Source organism: Centroberyx gerrardi, chromosome 1 (assembly GCF_048128805.1).
Source record: "Centroberyx gerrardi isolate f3 chromosome 1, fCenGer3.hap1.cur.20231027, whole genome shotgun sequence".
Lineage (NCBI taxonomy): Eukaryota > Metazoa > Chordata > Actinopteri > Beryciformes > Berycidae > Centroberyx > Centroberyx gerrardi.
This window is the reverse complement of record NC_135997.1, coordinates 24884381-24905386: the sequence shown is the minus strand read 5'-3', so window position 1 is coordinate 24905386 and position 21006 is coordinate 24884381. Positions and strand designations below refer to the sequence as shown.

At 42.3% G+C, this 21006-nt stretch overlaps 2 protein-coding genes across 2 annotated transcripts; both read right to left on the bottom strand.

Moving 5' to 3' along the window:
• Positions 1–1874: 1874 nt before the first annotated feature.
• chrna3 (cholinergic receptor, nicotinic, alpha 3) lies at positions 1875–10466 on the bottom strand. The gene is made up of 6 exons (XM_071894347.2): positions 10406–10466; positions 9519–9658; positions 6957–7001; positions 3816–3925; positions 2207–3419; positions 1875–2003 (listed from the first exon to the last, which is right to left on the bottom strand). The coding sequence occupies exons 1-6, from the start codon at positions 10464–10466 to the stop codon at positions 1875–1877; spliced, it is 1698 nt and encodes a 565-aa protein (XP_071750448.1).
• Positions 10467–12909: 2443 nt separating this feature from the next.
• Positions 12910–19191, bottom strand: chrnb4 (cholinergic receptor, nicotinic, beta 4 (neuronal)). The gene is made up of 6 exons (XM_071894338.2): positions 19059–19191; positions 17909–17953; positions 17523–17632; positions 16102–16969; positions 15904–15999; positions 12910–13917 (listed from the first exon to the last, which is right to left on the bottom strand). The coding sequence occupies exons 1-6, from the start codon at positions 19170–19172 to the stop codon at positions 13753–13755; spliced, it is 1398 nt and encodes a 465-aa protein (XP_071750439.1). The 5' UTR covers positions 19173–19191; the 3' UTR covers positions 12910–13752.
• Between the last annotated feature and the right edge of the window lie 1815 nt (positions 19192–21006).

The window sequence follows — 21006 nt, the reverse complement described above, 5'->3', positions numbered from 1 at the left end:
GCCATTCATTCATGAGTGCATACAGTGTTATCACAGTCCCAAGGAGGAGGATGTGGCATTTAACTCTGGCAGTATCAGTGCTGTGCTCTATGCATTGGGCTAGGACCAGTGCAGAGCCAGTACTGACATGTTTAGAGGAACACACTGCAGATGATGTTGCACGCAGAATATTGTCCTTTGGCCCAGAGGCAGAGATGAGATGAGGACCAGAGACGATGCTAATGAGGTCCTTCATCACTGGCTCTCCATATTGATTGTGATCCAATAAGCTGAGGCAGCTCCAAGGGGGGACAGAGGATGTGGAACAACGTAATACACACAGACTCTCAGTGGCCCCCTTGTAATTATGTCCACATCCTGCTGCTGCTGCTTCCGTTTATCAAGAGAGATGTATTGGTTCCTCAAAGAAATTATCATTTAACAAATAGAGCTCTTTAGAGGTCAAAGGACAGCAAGCACATAAAATGCCTTTGCCATTAGGACACCTTGCTAGATTGATGTTGACATCCAGTGGTTTCCACACTGATTATATATTTAAGGTTCCAATCCATGATACATTTTTTTTTTGTCATTCATTGTCTGATCTTTGGATGCAAAAATTTTATACACATATTTCGAAGATTTATTACATAAATACTGGAGTAAAACAAACTTGTAATTTTTGTGATTATGGGTGAATTTCCATTTACACATCAAACGCTTTCAGAACACATGTGAATATCCCCACAATGTATATGGTCAAATAAGTTCTGGATGATATCTTCATTGTTAAGACACTGCACTTTGGGGCAGGTAATGGTCTCAATATCAAAAGGCAACTGTCTTTATGCACTTGATCCATTTAAAGTAATGTCTGCTATTTCATATAATTTTACAACTGGGGATGTGTTAGCATATTGAGTTGCTGCATGGAAGCTAACTGTTAGCTGTGATTAACTGGAAAAGAACAAAAACAAAACACAGAAACAGCAACAATATAGACTGATGAAAAATGTGTGATATATTCCTTTACAACTGTCAGAAAGCCTTTTTTTCATTTGTAGTAGCACTAAATGACCACATGATGTCACCCTTTGAACACAGTCAGCATCATTGCATTGTTGATATGTTCTCAGAAATGTGTTAATACAGGATACAGCATCTTTTAATATTAAAGAATTTGTTATCTCTATCAATACATTTTCCTTTTTCCCATGACATTCTGGTTCATTGGAGCATGACTTGGCACTTCAAGTGGCATATACATTTTTTTTTAAAAGAAGAAATTATGTGGAATTTACATGTTTATAGAGCATAATGGCCATTATATATTACAAACTTGAAATATTGAACTTTTTTGCAGCATAATTGTTGCATTTATGAATGTATGTGTGTCTTTGCCCAGTGTGGAATTATGTACATGTTTGTTTTCAAAACTTTCAGTAAAATGAATCAATGTATAAATCAGTTATTTATCAACACAAACATTACAATCTTTTAGCCTGCAAATGTTTCTTAGGCTGCTTGTTGGTATCCTTGTATAGACCCTTTCATCCAATTATTTAAGTGGAGCCTTGAAACTGTACGTATTACCATTTACTGTAAACTCTCTTGTACACAGTAAAATAATTGGTCTTAGTCTTTGCCATTGTTTGTTGGCCATGTCCTCAGCATAGGGGAGTCCTCTGCAAACCGTTCCGGCAAACAAAAACATCCAGCTACGGAAAACAGACACTGAACCACTGGCATCAACCTTTGCCAGATACAATTATCTTTTCCTCTTGGCTTTGGATTGAATCTGCAAATCTGCAGTCTGAATCATGGAGAGAATGCATTTGTAATGTATAATGCTGTGTAGTTCAAAGAGTCTGGAGTCTTAATTTTGTCAAACTGAGTCAAATGTCCTCCCCAAGTAAGAGAGGCTGGAGGAAGAGGCCAGCTGTTCCCAGGATACACACTAGGACAAAAACCCACAGGAAAATCCTGTCGATCACCATGGCAACGTACTTCCAGTCATCCTGAACCTGTGAGAGGATCAAAGTGAAAATACATTTTCAATGCTGTAATATTGAGTTTTTGACATGGAACTCCATTTTCTATTGCTACAGTTGCTATAATGCCTTAGAAGCGATAGTAAACAAAGTGGATCCCTGTAGTTCTAACCCATGGGATTCCTTCCTCCTTTGTCCCCTGTAAAATGCCCCCCTGCTTGTTTGAATGTACTTACCTCCTTTGCTTCATTCTGTAGTCTCATGTTCTCTGCTATGTACTTGACACTCTCAATAGCCTCCCTGACCTCTGGTGAGAGGGACGACAGGGACATTAGTCCTCCATCCAGAGACTCTGAGCTGGAGCATGGGCTTCCCCCTCCACCGGCCCCTCCAACCCCAACAGCACCGCCTCCACAGGAGGCCCCCAGGCTGCCCAGCCCTCCACTCCCTCCCCCGGAGTCTGCAGGTAGCTTGGTGGACCTCTGGTGCCAGCAGCAGTTGCAACGGCCCTCGCGGCACAGGAGCCCAGAGCCGGGAGCTTTGGCCGGGTCTCCACTCAAGTTGTTGAGGTTGGAGAGCTCTGTACTGATGAAAAGCCGTTGGCGGTGAGCCAGGCTGGACACCACGCTGGAGGCCAGGGCCTGAGGTTTATGCTGCTTTTGCAGAGTACCTGATGAATGGATGGCACAGGGCCTAGAATGCAGCGACTGAACAGCACCGGCCACTGCCACCCCCTCCGGGTCTCTCTCCGGCCTGGTCATGAACATCACCCTGGGCAGCAGTCCCAGGAACACACTACGCACCCAGCAGGGCATAGTGTGGGTCTTTGGCGTGCGGTAGTGGACGTTCAGCACGAAAACAGTGATGACGATGGAGAGAGTGACAAAAATCATGGTGAAGAGGAGGTACTCCCCAATCAGGGGGATGACCAGCGAGGTGGAGGGGATGGTCTCTGTAATGACCAGCAGGAACACAGTTAGAGAGAGCAGGACCGAGATACACAGCGTGATTTTCTCTCCACAATCTGAGGGCAAGTAGAAGACCAGCACAGTGAGGAATGAGATGAGGAGGCAGGGGATGATCATATTGATGGTGTAGAAAAGAGGCAGGCGGCGGATGTACAAAGAGTAGGTGATGTCCGTGTAGATTTCCTCGCAGCAGTTGTACTTAATGTCATGTTTGTAACCAGGGGCATCAATGATCGTCCATTCGCCGCTCTCCCAGAAGTCCCTGAGGTTGATGGTTGAGCCAATCAGCACCAGATCAATCTTGGCCTTGTCGTAGGTCCAGGAGCCAAACTTCATGGTGCAGTTTTGGTAGTCGAAGGGGAAGTAAGTGACGTCGATCTTGCAGGAGCTCTTGAATATGGCTGGAGGGATCCAGGTCACATCACCATTGTAACGAAGCAGGGCCTTAGTTTTGTCATCCACCTGGAAGTCTCCGACTGCACTGTGGAATGACAGTAGAGAGAGAGAGAGAGAGAGAGAGAGAGAGAGAGAGCAGGGTGATGGAATGAGGTTGGCAGACAGATGAGTCATTGAAGATTAGATTGAAGGATATAAACAATTGACTATTGTGTCACAGGGACATTAATCAAAAAAGATGCCTTGTGGCTTCATCATCAAATTGCACTTTCTGATGTTCCTCACGTACACTCCATTAAGAATATGTAGAACATAAATAACCCATGGATTTGCACATAAAACGAGCATGTCAATGGAGACTGGTATGATAGCTTGTCACTGTGTAGCAACCCTGTACTCAGTGTTCAAATCTTTGTTGTAATTGCAACCAACGACCAATAAAGTTGTTGAGCCAGGCTTTTGAATTTCTTGTTGAACTCACTTGTTGTACAGCACAATGTCTGGCTTCCATATCCTGTTGGATGGCACTCGGATAAACTCTACACCTCCAAAATCTTTGGGATCCCATCTGAGTTTGTAGTCATTCCAGATCTGAAAACAAGGCAGAATGATTTATTTATATTTGACAGCATTGCAAACATCTTGTTTTTAACATTTTGGAGAGAAGATTATAGAGATATAGAGAAAATATTATTTGCAAATATTTTTCATAATTTGTTTTACTTCACTTTCTGTTCGATTCAATGATATTTCACTACTCATAAAGTGTTTTATTTAATGATTGGCAATAAAACCCTTTCAAAGTATGAGGAAATCTATCACCTCAATTGATAAAACTAAAAATGAAGAAAATGAAAATGAAGGTCCCTACATTCTGCATACACAACCAAAATGTTGAATCTAAAAAGTTGTGCTCATTCACTGTTTTGTACAGTACAGTACAAAATTGGATTTGAATGCTGGTCACAATCGAAATGTGTAACTACAATTTGATGGCTGGTAGTTAAATCTAACCAGTGGGACATTGCATGAACAGTCTGTACATAAGGTCTATACTCAGTCACTGGGTCTATACATCAGGTCTATACATCAGCCACTGGGTCTATAAATCAGGTTGAAATCTCCTAGTAGGACTATGGAGTTGGCGGGTGTAGCCTCCTCCAGCACCTCTCTCACCATCTCTTAGAAGGCTGAGTACCAAACTGCTGTTTTAGGCTGTTTTGTTCTCCCCAAGTCTTAGTCGCATTGAAGTGACCAAACTGATATGACTAGAGACAAACTACAGAGTTACTACAGACAAACTACAACTTTGCAGCAGCCAGCCAGGGACTCATGAGATGAGCCCCACTATATTTAATTGTTACCTCTCAGACTCCTTACCCCCCAGAGAGGTTACGTTCCATGTGCCAAGAGCCAGTTTCTGTTGCCAAGGTCCACAATTCCTAGGTCTACTCCACCCCTGACCTTTGCCTAACAGGCATTGAACCTGACCCCTATCCTGCAGGTGGTAAGCTCACAAGGCTTAATATTCATCTGCCTATCATTTTAACACTTGGTTCCAATACAACATCTCACATTCTACTTTCAAACCACTGTGTTGAGAATTTGCCCTGATTAATTCTAGGGCATGGACATGGCACATTAGGACATGGGGTGCATTTCTTTAGTCTAAATGGACCAGTTGACCATTGAGCAAATAGATCAGGGGCCTCATGTATAAAACCTTGTGTGGATTCCACACTAAAAGGCTTCGTAAGCAGAAGTCCGGAGTCTAACCCTAACCTGCATACGGCAAAAAATGTTGTGATGTATAAAAGTTACGCATGCCCTCCAGTGCGCCAGTTTCCCTTTATAAATCTCAATCAACTTGAAATTGTGCGCACGTGAACAAGGATTTACTCCCACCCCGTTAACTCCCACAATTAGCCATAAATGGTTAAACAATGCATTTGTCACAAAGTGCTTTACAGAGCTACAGTGGACATAAAACCAGATATAAAACCAAGAGTGTACTAGTTGTTTCCTCCTGGTGATTATCTTTTAGTATAAAAAAAACTACTTTGACTCATTTTAAACACTTTCTCTTCTAAAATGTCCCCCATAAAAACAGTGAGAACAAGTCATCTAGTACTGTGTGACCACACTCAACGCAGTTTATATGTCTGAGGAGATGTAATAGACCATAGTTTATAGTGTGTTTTATGGACTTGTTGGCCACTATTTTTGACCCTCTCCTCAGGGCAGCCATTGATCCTCATGTGGCTCATAAAGCAACAATAGTAGAGCTACCTCAGAGAGTTGTAAAAATTTCACTTAATTAAGAAACAGGAAGTGTCTACAGCACACTGTACGATTTGGATGGCCAGTGAGGGATGCAAATCTCAGGGGGAAAAGTAGCTTTTGTCTGTATAGCACACAGGTTGCACTCTTTTCTGGTCATAAAGTAGCCATGATCATAAATATTTAATTTGAGTTACATCAATCACGTATGTGACTTGATACTTCTATAAAATGTTAATTTGATTTTGCTGGAGGCAATATCTTCACTGGCCATGTCCTTGTAAGCATGCTGAATTTATATGAGCATCTAAATTTTGGGTGTATTTAATTATATTGTTGGAGAGTTTGAATTGTAGAGGGAAAATATTTTTGGAACTTTCGTAACAAAGTAAAAATATCTGTTTTACTCCCTTATTTACAAACATTACAAATGTGAACAAAAGTTTTACTGTCATACTCATATTTACCTGTCACATGCTAAGATACACCATTTGGTGGAAAATTTTACATGCTACAGTCTCTGAATCCAAAGTTTGGACCATAAAATTTAGAGTGAAAAATATCTTAATCAGGAAATGTCTAAATCACTATGTAAACAAAGCAGTAGCAGGGTGAAATAGTGTTTCAATGGTCAGCACTAAAGTGCAATTACAGATTGGGCCTTTAGCAAAGAGATGATGATGTCCAAAAAAATATGTATATAAAAACAAAAAAGATGATGATGTTATCAAAGATGATGGTGGCTCCAGCACAGATGTGAGTGTTTGCGCAGTGCTTGTAATACGGGCCTGGAGAGCTGCCCTGCCTCATTTGATTCAGAATGGGCTCACTGTGCCATGCATCATGGCAGTAGAGGCACCATGTGGGACCAACTAAGTGACAAAACCATCAAGCCATGCACTGGTATGGGCACTAGTTTATTTTCCTTGTAGCCCCGTGCAATATGATTATGAAATACAAATGAGGTTCATTCAGGGAGAATCTGGATCACTCAAAGTACTGCTGATATTATTTCAGTATATTGTAGGAGACGCTTAGAGGCTTTTATAGCCATTTGGACAAGTATGATGTTCTTTAGACCACTGTGATTTATTTTACAAACAATGCAAAATTGCCCATGCATTCTATGTGCATTTGGTTCATAGAATGTTTGAAAAAAAAACAAAAAAAACTAGGGCCACAAAGATCAATGTGTTTAAAAAGCTTCCTCACATGAATAATTCAACCTATCAGTCTAGCCCAGAAGAATCATGTATGACAGAAGGCTGGATCCATAGTTGGTGACCTTGTTCAAGGTCCATTTGCATAGGCATGCTCAGTGATGGATGGGTGGTAAACTCACATGTCTCAGCCACAGATTTGTCTCCATGATTTGGTTGATTTCATCCTGAGAATAAAGAAGAATTGATCCTTAATGAAAACGTTTTACCAAATTACAAGGATTGAATTAATGTTTTTGAGTTAGACAGAACAATTGGAACGCTGTCACAGGTGATCATCCAATCCTCCATCGAGGATTGGATGCAGGGTCCGACCTCTGTTTCCTGGATGAGAGGATTCAGAGAGGAACACCTGAGTCCTCCAACCCTGAAACATACCACACATGACAGTTGGAGCCAGGGGGCCGCTCCAGCTCCAGCCAGTCAGCCTTAACTTTTAAACTAACAACTCAGCGGTAAAGCTGGAGCAGAGGGATGGGAGCAGGGAGAGAAAGCGTGGGGAAGGGTCAGGTTTGTGTGACTTGGACCGTGAGTGAACCAATCTCATGACCCAGTGCATAACATTAACCATTCATGTGACCGTTCAGTCTCCTGGAGAGCTACCGGTAAGCACATGTGGGCAGAAAGCCACAGGACAGCCTGTTGTGGATTCTCTTTTGGGGGGAGTGGGAATTTTATAGCACTACAGTAATCACATTAGACACAGCGTAATTAGGAATTTGTTTCCTCGCGTAGCCCTCTGAGACACACATAGACTCATTTCCCCAAATGGGTTGGAGTGCAGGAGCGTGGAGGGAAGACGAGGCACAACACTGAAAAAAACTGTTAATCATGTTTTAATTGTCATCATATAAAAATAGGAAAACCTGGTGTTTTAGTTCAGATCTGGTGACGGTCCAGTTGGACCAAAGCATCCAAGCATTTTAATATGATGTACAATTAAAGCTTGGACATTTTTTTTTTCACCAAGAGTGTTGTCTTGTCACCTCCATGTCACTTAATTTAAGGTAGCACCTCTTCCTCAGGTTGTTTGAGCATGATTTTGTAGACGGTCAGCAACGCAGGGGCAGCCAGGAGCAGCCTCTTACAACAGTGTCTTGCTCAAGGACACTCCAACAAGGATGGATACATTGGCTGTCGTAGGGATCAAACCTGTCACCTATGGGACGGTCTCTATAACCACCAGGCCACACTGACACCCCCTTTTGACTACCTCACGCAGCCCAGAGAGCCTGTGGCCCTCCCCACAATTCCTAATTGTGAGATGATGGCTGATCCAGCCCAGCTGATAAGCTATTGATGTTCTAAATGAGCTCATATAGCCCTGCTGTAATCGACGCAGGCTGAGCCATACCAATTGAATCTGGGTTGGAGGAGGAAATAATGGTCATCCATCAGCACTGCGAGCCACCGAGATCAGCTGAGTTCAGGGGAACATAAGATATTCTCTATCTCTGTGTCATCTTCAGACCCAGACGAGTCTTGGATACTTACCAAGCTCTTTTTCAAGATTGCTTATACTATGCCAAGGAAAACATTGGATTCTGATGAACTGCAAGGTGTCTCTGACCCCACATGGGCCATTCAAATTGTCTAGAATACACCTTGTGGGTACTACTGCTTACATAGTGAAATACTATACTATTAGCCGTGGAAGTTTAATAACATATTTTTCCTCTGCTTATAGAATACTAGAAATAATGTAAATCAATTTGACTGACACTGCATAATATTTATAAAGGCAGCTGCTTTGGCAATAATATGCACAATGATATGCAAATGAAAAGGGTAAAATGTCCAAAAATAAAAAAAGTTGGGGGACTAAATAAAAAGCACAGGGACTGATGTGATATGACTTAACCTGGCACACTGACCCACCTCATGTAAGTGGCTGTCATTATATTTGCCATAATAAGGCTGTTCATTATGTGAATGGAGCCGTCCTCCCTGTCCAAAGCCAGCCTTTTTGTTTAATTATCTTAATTTGCTCTGGAGCTGTCCGAGTCAAGTGAGAGAGCCGTCTCTCCGCTCAGCCAATCTCCACTCAGCCAGCTCCAGCCAAAACACGCCGTTACATCCAGGGGTGCTCATCTGAAGTGGCAGTGATTGAGCGATGGGGGCTGCCTTAACTGAGAGGGGTAGAGCGTGGTACTCAGACAGCTGACATTTCCCATCTTGTCTTGGCCAATCAAACGCCCACGCAGCCCCTCTCTGTGTCGAGCTCCTTTTGACTTAAGCTCAGCTTTACAAAGCTACTGTGCATTGGCAGGGAGACTCTCAGGTGTGTCGGATGGTACCCCAACCACTCCCACCTCTTCACTTAATTTTATCATTAAAGATCATGAGACAAAGCCATAGCTGAGATTTGTCTTACTTATTTTTCCCAGGTCCACGAATCGACACACAAGCATATTTCTTGAGAGCTTTTCCATGAACCGATGCACATTCCTTTATGAGAATGCTCAGAGTCTCCACACTCAGTGCTTCATTCATGTTATGCATTGTGTCGTCCTCTCAGGTCGTGGCTGCTCATTGAGCTAGGTGATATATGTTAAGCTGTGGTGAGGTAGCAGCGTAGCAGCCCCATGCATCACAGATACTATAGACACTAACCAGTGGAAATAGAAGAGTGGGGGCATTTGTCCTAGCAACACTGAAATGGCATAGTATAATAGGCTACTTACCACTTTCACCAGCTGAGACATCGACACCTCAAATTGCACAATGACTGGGTCAGACACATTTTCCACTGGCCGTATGTACTGGTTGTAGCTGGAGAATATCACAGTGAAAAGCTTGTGCTCTGCCTCTGAACAGGTGCCTCCTGAATCACAGCAAAGAGGGTCAGAAAATTATATATGCCACTGCAATGATTGTTTTAGCTGGTTATGACTATTTTTGTTTTCAGTATGACTAATATCCAGATGACTCATGTTAGTTTTCATCAATATAGGGATGCAGTGTATGACTCCAGATTTTTCCCGTTTTCCCATTCCCGTTTTTCCAGTAAATCACAGATTGGATTACTTTTTCACCTGAGAGTTTTCCCCTCAAGTGTTGATTTGATTTACTTTGAAGGTTAGACTCCCCACAATGTAAAGAATAACAACAGAAAGGGCAGCAGGACAGTCAAGAAAAACATATTACATTCACAAGAGGTTCAAAAGTGAATGGCAATGACATGCTGTGCTTTATCATAAGGTATGAGACTAACACCCATTAGTCATCCTTCATCAAAATATCATCATTTACTATCTTGATGTTTCAGAAATCGCAGATATTAGGACTATATTAAATTAATCATTTGAATGTAAACATAACCAACCTGTCAATAACAACTTAACAAAAGCTTTCTTGTATAAATTGCCATTTTTTTTATTAAGTCACAGAACCCTGACTGGCAGGAGATGTTAAATTTATAAACCAATTCATATTACCTTCTTCCAGCAATTGTTTTTTTTCCACACAGTTGGGATGTCAAATTTGTCATTATTTCCTTAAGCCTGGCATTACTAGGAAATACAGCTACTGTAACGCAACAAGTACCAAGATCTCATGATAAACTACTCACCGGACAGAAGAAAGAGAAGGAAGGAACAGGTGGGCAAAATGAATAAAAACTGGGCTTTCATCCTGGCTGGTTGAAAAGGCAAATGCAAAATTAATCCACGATCATTCAGTGCTTCAGTGCAAGGTGCTACGTGGAGCAGATAGGCAGAGAGAAAGTGGGAATAGTGAAAGCGCGTCTGCAGCTGCCGGAGCCCAGTGTGGGAGAGGGAGAGGGAGAGGGAGAGGGAGAGGGAGGGAGGGGGAGGGAGGGAGAGAGAGAGGAAGGGGGAGGGAGAGGGAGGCAGTCAATCACTGAGGATGGACGCTGCACTGCAAAAAATGTTCACCTTCATCCTGTATTTCAGTCTGTTCTTTAAACAAGGGGAAAAATCTGCCAATGGGGTAAGCCTAACTTAATTTCACTCACTAGTAGCACAATGTGAGAATATGTAAGGATGACAGTTCTGATGAGAGGTTTTATCCACTGTAGTAATCACCCCACCTACAGTGGCCTGACTGTCATGTGATTCTGCACCAAGTTATATCTAACAACAAAGCACAAATTCTGTCCTTTCAAAATGGTGTTTACATATTAGATTTGTTTTTCTCATATAGACTCCCTTGCATGGATAGCCTTCAGTTCATCAAACAAGATCAATAGCCAGCTGTGGCCACTCTGTGCCATTGGGTTGGGCTGGGGTGGGGTTTAGGGTGAGGGGCGTAATTGAACTCTTGAGGTATTTCTCTTTATTGATTTTTTGCTACAATGTCCTCCTGTTTTTCAAATAGAAAGTCAAAGCTTATAGAAAATGTTGAGAAAGCAGAGTTCACAGTCCTGCACCGGTCTGCATTTAGGCTTCCATTCATCTGACATTTTTGTTAAATTTTATTCTTGTTATTTTTTGTCTAGGTACAGGATCTAGCTAGTGATATATTTAGCCACTTTGCATTACAGCTATGTATTTTTGCTCTGTGTTTTCCTTTTTTCTGAATTTTCCTTGTTGTATTAAACTGTTAAGAGTGTTATATTCTTCTCTTTGGCCAGTAGGGTGGCATCGTGGTTAGACAGCCCGTCCTTCAACCAGATGACCTGGGTCCAAGCCAAACCCCCCAACCTCCCTCTCCTGTCCAACAACCGCCCTGCTGAAGTATCCTTGAGCAAGTCAATATAAATCCCTACCAGCACCAGGGGTGCTGTTTTGTAGCTAACCCTGCACTCTTACCTACTCTTTATTGAAAAGAGAATTGCCCCATGGGGATCAATAAAGTATTACATTACATTAAAACAGAAAGTACAAATGCTAAGTTGACCTTGGCAAAGTTTTCTTTCTATCAGAAACTCTCATTGAGGATGTTTGCTCGGTACGCCTACACACAGAAGACTTTCAGCTCAGCAAGGCTTGGGTCATTTCTCATGACTGTTTGTCTCCCTTCTATGACAAACAGCTTCCAAACTTCTCATCTTGGAAAAGTTACCCTGTTTATGTAAGAATCATCACTTTTGGATTAATGTTAAATGTTGAATATATTGTTATATATTGTTGTTGATTTATGGTTGCATTGTTAAATCTGGGGTAGAATGCAACTCAATTATATGCATGTGTGAAAATGTATTTAATGTGTGGTAAAGCTTCACATGTTTAATGGCTATATGGCAAAGCCTTGCTGGAAACAGATCAGGTAGCAGATTGTGAAAACGATTGACTAGTATAGCCATTGATCAAAGGAATGGTTGCCTAAGTGGCAAGGCAATGCTCAGAACAATGTTTTCATGCATCTCTTATTAGAGTCTAATTCACTGCTGACATAAGGCTGGTGATTAATGGGATCCTCCAGTGGGTCTTGAATGAAAACCCCCTGAGCTTTGTTTGGATTGAAATAGATGATTAATTATTGATGGCTATGTTGTGGTGTGCTGTGGTATCTGTCTTCACTTATGAAAGGAAGTCAACAGGTGAATGAAAAAGCAATGAATGATCTTGTAAATTGTAAACGAAGACTAAAGGAAAACAAGTCCCGGCATTACCATAGATGCTGATAGCCTATCTCTTGATTTAAATTAAGCTTGCACAAAAGAACCAACAGTCTGCAGAATCTCTAATGAGCCTACTCAGCACTGTTTATTGAGTAGTAAATGTTGTGTGTGTGCAGTAAAGGTTCAGTGTGTGTGCAGTCAAGTTCCAGTGTATGTGTGTATCTGTACTTGCATGTCTGTGTGGTACAAATAAGCACCTATGGCCATACTCTGTCAGTTCAGGCATAAACTGGCCAGTAGATGGCAATGTCTGAAATATCATGTAAGAATTTCATATTTTTCCTTTTAAAGCCTTACTATGGATTTTTTGGGAGTACTTCACTTATCGGTTTGTATGCATAGAGTCATGCATAGATGTCAGCTTTCTGTGGCGGGGCTAATATTTTTGCTAATATGTCTTGAGGATTGGGCTTTTTAAAAAGAAAACATATAACCACAATCAGCACCATTTCAAACAGGAAAGGTTTATTGCATGAATTCTGCCTGGTCACATAGTTGCACATTTCAACTGAACAGCTGTCTTATCTATGTGATGAAATGTTCAAATTGGCACATCTTCAGCAAATGTATTGACTCTGAGGACAAATTTTATCACCACAAACATAGATTTACTAAGCACTTTTGGCAAGTCTCCCTACCATTTTAAGACTTTATTGGGGTTTTTAATACATTTTATCAAACTGAAAGAAGACACAGATTAACCTTTTGATACATTTATACATTCTTTAATAACACATCACATTTCAACAACATGGTGATATAACTGGGACACAAATAAGGAGTCAAACACCATCTGACAGCAGACAAATGTCCCTCATATCTCTGACATATTTGGTTTATTCCTTCGCCAGTGCAACATGTTCCATGTATGCATACTTCAACCTAGAGAAAACAGATCAAGCCTGCAGCTTTATAGAAATAGATGCCATTGTACCATTCCCTCAAAACATCGGGAGTCAAAGAGGTTTGTATTGCTGTAGGCCACGTGGCTTTGATTAATAGGTTCAATTTATCCATGCTCCGTTTCCCAATGCATGTCCTCACTAGGACCCTCTTTGTTCCACTGACTTGCAAAATGACCTGGGCGTCATAGTGTTTGCAAATACTTTTTATAGTTTGCTTCAGTCTACTCGAGTGCCATACTGGTGGGATTTGGCACATAGGACAACAAACTGGATTGACAACCTACTGGCCACTATCTGAGTGTTTCTGATGTGGTAAACCCCACCCATCTGGTACTACAAGCAGGATCTGCTCATAATATAACAAAGTTTATCTTAACAACTAAAATGTTTATGAAAAACCTAATCTTGTCCAGTCCTGCTGGCTGCAGATCAGATGCGCGGAGTCTCTGAGCTGGGCTGCTGGTTGGGGACAATCTGATTCTGGAAGAGAGGCTGGAGGAACAGGCCCAGTGTGCCCACCACACACACTATCACAAAGATCCACAGGAACATACGGTCCACCACCATGGCTACATACTTCCAGTCCTCAATCACCTGCAAATAAACATAGAAATCAAATCAAACTGATTCAATGTATATTTTACACAGATCTGTCATAATATTACTTACACAGACATTGAGAATAATAAAGCAAGCAAGTCAAGGCTTTAAGTAAGAACAATCATAAAACCATGATATAGGTATTTCAGATCAGTTGAGGATATACTATGGTGTGGTACACTGATGCTTCAGTTGTCTCATAGTCTACAGTGCTGTGCTAGCAATACATTTTACTTGTGACTGCAAGGGATTGAATTTCAACTTATGCTGTGATGTACATTCCCATTTGCTGTTTACCTTAGATGTTCCCTGGTTGCATAAAAGCAATAATATTGCTTCGCTCATGAGGATGGACTACCTGCTCTTTTAAAGGAAAATTCCACTCTCAGATACTCTTATGTATCATCAGTCCGTAATGTTCAGTGCACTGCAGAAGTCATTTTGTGAGGAAGTGTTGTAATTTACCTTTTTGTTGTATCCACTTTCCCTCAACCTGCCTCATCTACTTCAGCTAGTGATTCCCTACGTTTTCAGTTCTCTTTCCCAGTTTCCAGTGGAGAAAAGGTGTTGCGCCCCTTACTCAAAACGCAACATGGCTTGTGTCTGCATTTCATTCTGGTCTATTGAGGCTACTGTCGGTGGATAAATTGGTCTCTCTGCCCCTTCTACGATGGATTTCTCCTTGTATGATTGTTGAACGTTGGTGCAAAATGGTGAGCTCTTTGAATCTGAGGGACCTACACTAATGTTCTGAGGGACTGCAACTACATCACCAATAGTTGTTTTTTTAACAGTGTTAAAGTGTTTTAGGGTGGGTTTTCCCTTTAAGCTAATTCTTGGCCACAGTACAATATAGTGACTGAATAATAGTTGCACAGGTAAGTTATATCCCAGCAACGACCCGTCTCCATATTGCTGAGACCTACGCTGAAATAACTATTGACCCTTTCACCCCATCCTCCATGCTGTCCTTGGCAGTTTTTGAAAGGAGTCATTCCTCAAGCCTGGTCACCTCCCTATTTTATTGATTTGTCCGAGAAAGCGATTGATTATCCAAAGTCTGGTTTCAATTTACTGGGTCACAGCCACTACTCAGGGTTAGTGGTATTCCTTCCTGCTCCATAGGGGTCACAGAGTGTGTTAAATGTTATCCCACACCAATACCAACATCCTTGATCCAGTTTATTGAGATCAGAATGGACAGAGGTCAGAACATTACTCTTACTCAATGGGGAGATCGTGGCACTGAAACTAGAGCTCCTAAAATTTTGTGAAATGAATGTGCTTTGTGCACAAAAAGTGAGAGAAATATGTTTTCCCACCACAAATGGATTACATGAAGGAGCCACGACTAGATACAGGCAGAGAGTCTGACATTGAAGTATCGTGGTGAACGGGTGTACACATTTGCCTTCAGCTCCGATGACCCGGGTTCAATACACAACTCATGCAAAGAAGTTTTCTACTGTGAGTGAGGTTTTAATTTTTAGTTAAAGCTTTACTTATTTAACCATGACCAAATCCCCAACCTTAACCAAATTGTTTTAGTTGCCTAACCAAGCGCAAATCCCTGTAACCCTTGACACCAAAACTGCACTGCTTGATCGTAACTGACACACCGCTACTGTGCCTCCTGCCACTCAGTCAAGTTCACGGCGAGTCACCAAAATACCAAACAGTCACAGGCGAGAAAAACACCTCATATATTAATTTTGGAAAAATTGTGCTACCTGAAATTCATCAGGTAATATTTGAAAAACATAAATTATACTTTTTTATGAGCAAATATCTTCAGATGATTCAATACTAGACCATAATGTGCTTAACTTTAATGACAGCAGTCAATATGGGAGTGGATGTTTTTAAAATGGTGGATATCTCATTTTGGAAGGAAACTCTTCATATTATACATTCATAATATAGTATAATATATGTGCTATTGATTCTAGCCAAACTTCTAGTTGAACTGTTCATACTTACACTCTGATCATCATCATCTCCCATCATGTGGTCAGCCACAAAGTGCACCCCATCCACCGCCTCCTGGATGTCAGCAGCCCAGTCTGAGCTGCTTCTCTGCCGGAGGTCCTGGGTGGAAGTGAAACCGTTGGGAAGGTACTCGGTGGAGCGCACATCCCCTTTCCTGTTGGTGTGGCTGTAACCCAGCGGAGGAGCAGCATTCTTGTTGCAAAAGTGTCCTGGGGTGGAGAAGGCAGAGTCGGAAGAGAGCAGGGCAGAAGAAGAGGACATGGTGGTACCTGTTTTAGATGGAACCGGGTAACTCAGGCCCAGAATGGCCCTCCTAGCCCGTAGGCACCGCTGCTGACGAAGCCTCTGGCGCGCAGAGTTATTGTGAGGACGCCTCATGAAGAGCAAGGCGGGCAGTTTGACAAGAAATATCAGCTTGACCCAGGACGGCATGGTGTGGGTGCTGGGAGAGCGGTGGTGCACATTGAGCACACACACACTGGTGATAATGGAGAAGGTCACCAGCACCATGGTGAACATCAGGTACTTGCCGATCAGGGGCACATCCAGTGAGGTCGGAGGAACAATCTTTGAGATTAGAAGCAGGAACACAGTGAGAGCCAGGAGGACGGAGATACACAGGGTCATCTTCTCCCCACAGTCTGAAGGCAAGTAGAAGACCAGGATGGCCAGTGAGGTAATCAACACACAGGGAATGATGAGGTTGATGGTGTAGAAGAGGGGCTTTCTCTTGATGATGAAGTCATAGGTGAGGTCCACATAGGTTGGGTCCAGGGGGTTGACCGTCCGCCTGCCGGGCAATGCCAAGATGTCCCACTCTCCACTGGGAGTGAAATCATCCATGCTGGCCACCTCGGACTTCAGGACCAGGTCAATCTCTGTGTGGTCGTATGTCCAAGAACGGAACTTGAGGGTGCAATTCTGCTGGTCAAAGGGAAAATGCTTGACCTCGATCTTACAGGCGCTCTTGTAGATGGCCGGTGGGAGCCAGAAGATGCTGCCATTGAAAAGGACAATGACATTGGTGAAGACTGTCACCTCATAGGTACCATCAGCACTGTGAGGAGAGGGGAGAGAATGAGAAAGAAACCTTTAGAGCCTCTGAATCAATCTCTGAGGACTGTGTTATCAAGGTAGCTACATTTCACTTTGCCACTGAGGGGAAAATCACTCAACTTGAGAATTCCCATTTGTTATTTCTATGGTTGAGGACAGTCCAATCAATATTTGTGAATGTGAACAACTCTCTCCCAAAACCAGAAACCAGAGAGCTAAAACTGATCCTTTCATCAGGTATTAACTCTGGAGCTTCTCCAGAGAATGAATTGTGAAAGATAGTAAATGTGACCAAAGGGAGCTGGATTGGAGGGATCGCTGGTAATATCACCTTTATACCTGATGACTTTATACCTGATAAGTTTAAGTCTTAATTCTCTAGTTTCTGGCTATGGGAGAGAGTTGTTCGTGTCCACGAATATTGGTTGGACTGTTGTAGAAGTTAGAGAAATTCTTAAAATGAATGATCTTCCACTTTAATCTTTCTTACAAATATTTAACAAAAATAGAAAACTCTTTGTATCATAACACCATTACATTCCAATAATGCTTACTTGTTGTACAGAACAATATCAGGGAGCCAGATGTGTCTGGAGGGAATACGTAGCTTGTCGATACCTTCGTATTTTGAGGGGTCCCATGATAACCTGTAATCCACCCAATGCTGCAAAGACAGAGAGACAAGGCAATCTAAATTCTGAGTTCTGACGATTACACACTTTCCCAAGACCAGCTCATTCCCAATTACATGTTTCATTATCACTGAAATGAAGTACATTCAGAGCACAATTATAGAACCAGTTTGTTCCACATTGAGAAAGGAAGATTGGATATAGTTTAATTCAAGTTCAGGGGGAAGGACATTTAACAAGGGACAGACATGGTGAAGGCATGTGATTGGTTGTTGATGGTGATGGACCTTGAGCTCCATCAAGCTTACCTGAGTGAGCCAGACATTAGTGGTCATAATCTGTTCTCTTTCATTCTGCAAATCAAAAAGTGCAATGGAGAATTAATTTCAGTACAACTTTCATAGGTGTTTGTGTGCAGAAATGCACAAAAATGACTAACATCAATTTAAAATTCCAATAGTTATTTAGAAAAGAATAATCAAGTGAGCAATGACCTGTCAGTTTTTGCATTATATTTGTACACTAGTATGAACTTGAACAATGATTTAAAATCTGAATAGTTCAGGTCATCCTCTGGTAAGGCATGACTAGTAATAGGTAACAGTAGAACATTTTCACTGATTTTTTTTTACTCAGTATCCTTATTTATGGCCCATTGGATCACCCTAAAATTAAGATGAAGGAGTTTCCCTGGGTTTCTGCCATGTTTTCTCTCATCTTTGAAGAGAAGTCAAGAGCCACAGTCCACCTGTTCTCACACTCAAAGCCTCACACTCAACTATTCATTGAAAACGAATACTATGAACACTAAAAAATAATTGCATTTGAATCCCCCCATCACTTGTTAGTTAGCATGTTTGTTGATGGCATTCTCATCACACTGTCATGACATACAGTTCCAATAAAGTGATACCAAATGCCAATTACCACAAGCAGCACAATGCAAGCTCATAAACCGATGCTATGAATGAGCCTGGCTGTCTTGGCCTGCAGCTGGGAGGAGCCTCAACTGTAAATCACAGGGTAGCCTCCAACACCCTGGCTGAAGCAGGTTTATGGCCCCTTTTAATCCAATGTGCTGAAGTTTCAATCTGGACATGACAGAGGCAGAGATCACAGTCCGCCAGATCTGTCCTTTACTTCATCCATCCATTTAGGACTATGGCTTCTCAGCAGAAGCTGGTATGTAATTAACTGCTTTCTCAATGCTTGGGGGGCTGCCCTCATGTTTTCTCTTTTTCTATCATTATTTTCTCTCTCACACGCTATCTCTTTCTTTTTCTGTCTCCCTCTCTATCTGTCTTTGTCTCTCTTGTACACATTCTCTCTCTCACACACACACACACACACACACACACACACACACACACACACACACACACACCCAGAAACAACACATAAATAAGCACACACGCATACTCCTGGATTATGAGTGGGCATGAGTATGCATTGCCTTACCACACTGATGAGCTGTGCCAGAGACACTTGCAGTTTGACTGTGACTCTCTCTGTCCTGTTGATGGCTGGGCGGATCAGTTTGTTGTAGCGCTCCTTTCCCAGCAACCAGTTCATCAGACGCTCCTCCGAGTCGGCGCAGCTGCTACCTGGTGATAGAATTTTGTTCAAAGATTACAGTGGAGAGAGACGGGAAAGCTATGAGAGAGGGAAGGGATGACATGCGGCAAAGATCATGAATTGCCTTAACGCGATGGGCCACCAAGACACCCTGACTTTTTGATAGTATTAACAGTGGCTGTGGGGAAAATATGACATAGATGGTAAGATTTCATGGTGTAATTTGCATGGAGTGAAAAAATGGGACTTGCAGTTCATGCCATTTGTTTGTAGTATGCCACTGTTTTTTCCTTTCTGACTTTTTTTTAGTTTCTATTGTTGGAAATCATTGAGATGGCATGAAGATGTCTGATCAGTGTTAAGAGAAGGTCTAGAGGTAGTGTGGCTCTGAGACACCAAAATGTACTGTTGCGCCTTGTGGATGTGTTGTGGGCCTAAATCAGTGAAACAACTGTTATGGGAGATGTAGACTTAATAAATCCAGTAACATACCCGCTCTCACCCAACCCCCTTTTCCCTCTAACATCCAAGCCAGGTTTCAACCGAAATAGCACAAGGGAAAGCTACATCAGATTCTGTGTATTGGCAAATACCTCAACTGTTGTCTCGTGGATTATCTTTTATCCCCCTGCACAGGGACTTGCTGTATACATATACTTTCCTATTCCTGTGTCAAAGCTCTCAAACACAGGATGAAGAGGAGCTGAAGAAAGCTATTAGCACAACACTTCCACTACCTGTCACCTGGAGGTCTCAGGCAGTGCTCCATACAAACAGCATATTCAAGTGCACAAGTCTCAAAGGAAACTGCGCCTTTTGAAGAAGGCCAAGGACGACTGTGCTGTGGAAATTGTAGTACAAATGTTATGAAGGCCCCAGAGCCATGTTCAACTAAATAATTACCTTTTGGGATGAGGGCAGATATTTCTACACAGCATGCTATTAATTCTGCTGTTGCAGTGCCACTGCCTGAAGCCACATCACCAGTTGTCTCTCTTAAATAAGAATAAGCTACGAATACCAGCGCATGAACTCCACCTCGTGTTTGTTGGTTTTTAATGACGCCCATGTCAGGGGTGAAGAGAAGCCTGATTGAAACTGATGGTTAGCGCTTCTCATCTGAAGCAGAATGGATAGAGGTTGCACTACCGCTTCCCTCTTTACCTGCAGCTGGTAACTAATGCCCTGACACCGCTAAGAGTAGCTGAGTCGACTTGATCTACTCATGGGAAACACTCCAATGAGGTGAGACTCTTATTGATGGGCCCATTTAAAGAAAAATCACTTCTGTGGTCAATGTTCAGCTGAGTAACATGGCTGCAAAACCCGAGATTCATCACACATGCCTTTTTTCTTAAGCTATGTGGTGATGGTGTACCAAAAATAAGAATGATGTTTGACTTATAATCAATGTGCTGCTCACTTTGAAGCTTTGCCATGCTCTTGCAGAGTATCAAACTGTGTGCATCATTATCAGGCCACCGACTCCTGTAGGTTTGAGAAGTGTGCCGTACCCGACAGTCTCGCCCCATGGGTCAACGCACGCCGCCATGACTGGACCCTCGTCAGTCGTTTGGTTGAGGTCCCATCCAACACAACAGGAGCTCCAGAGCGCTCTTTAACAGATGGTGTGTTGTCAAAGCCCTAGGAGACCACAGTGAAACATGCTCCGCCTTACCCCAGAGGTGAAGGCCACTGGCCAGGAAGGTGACAAACCACTCAAACTGGTATTCACTACCTGCTGTGAATGACCGTCGGTGGTGTGTGTGTCTGTGCGAGCGCGTGCGTGTCAAAATTAAAGGTGTATATGTAACAGCTTGTGTTGCGTTGA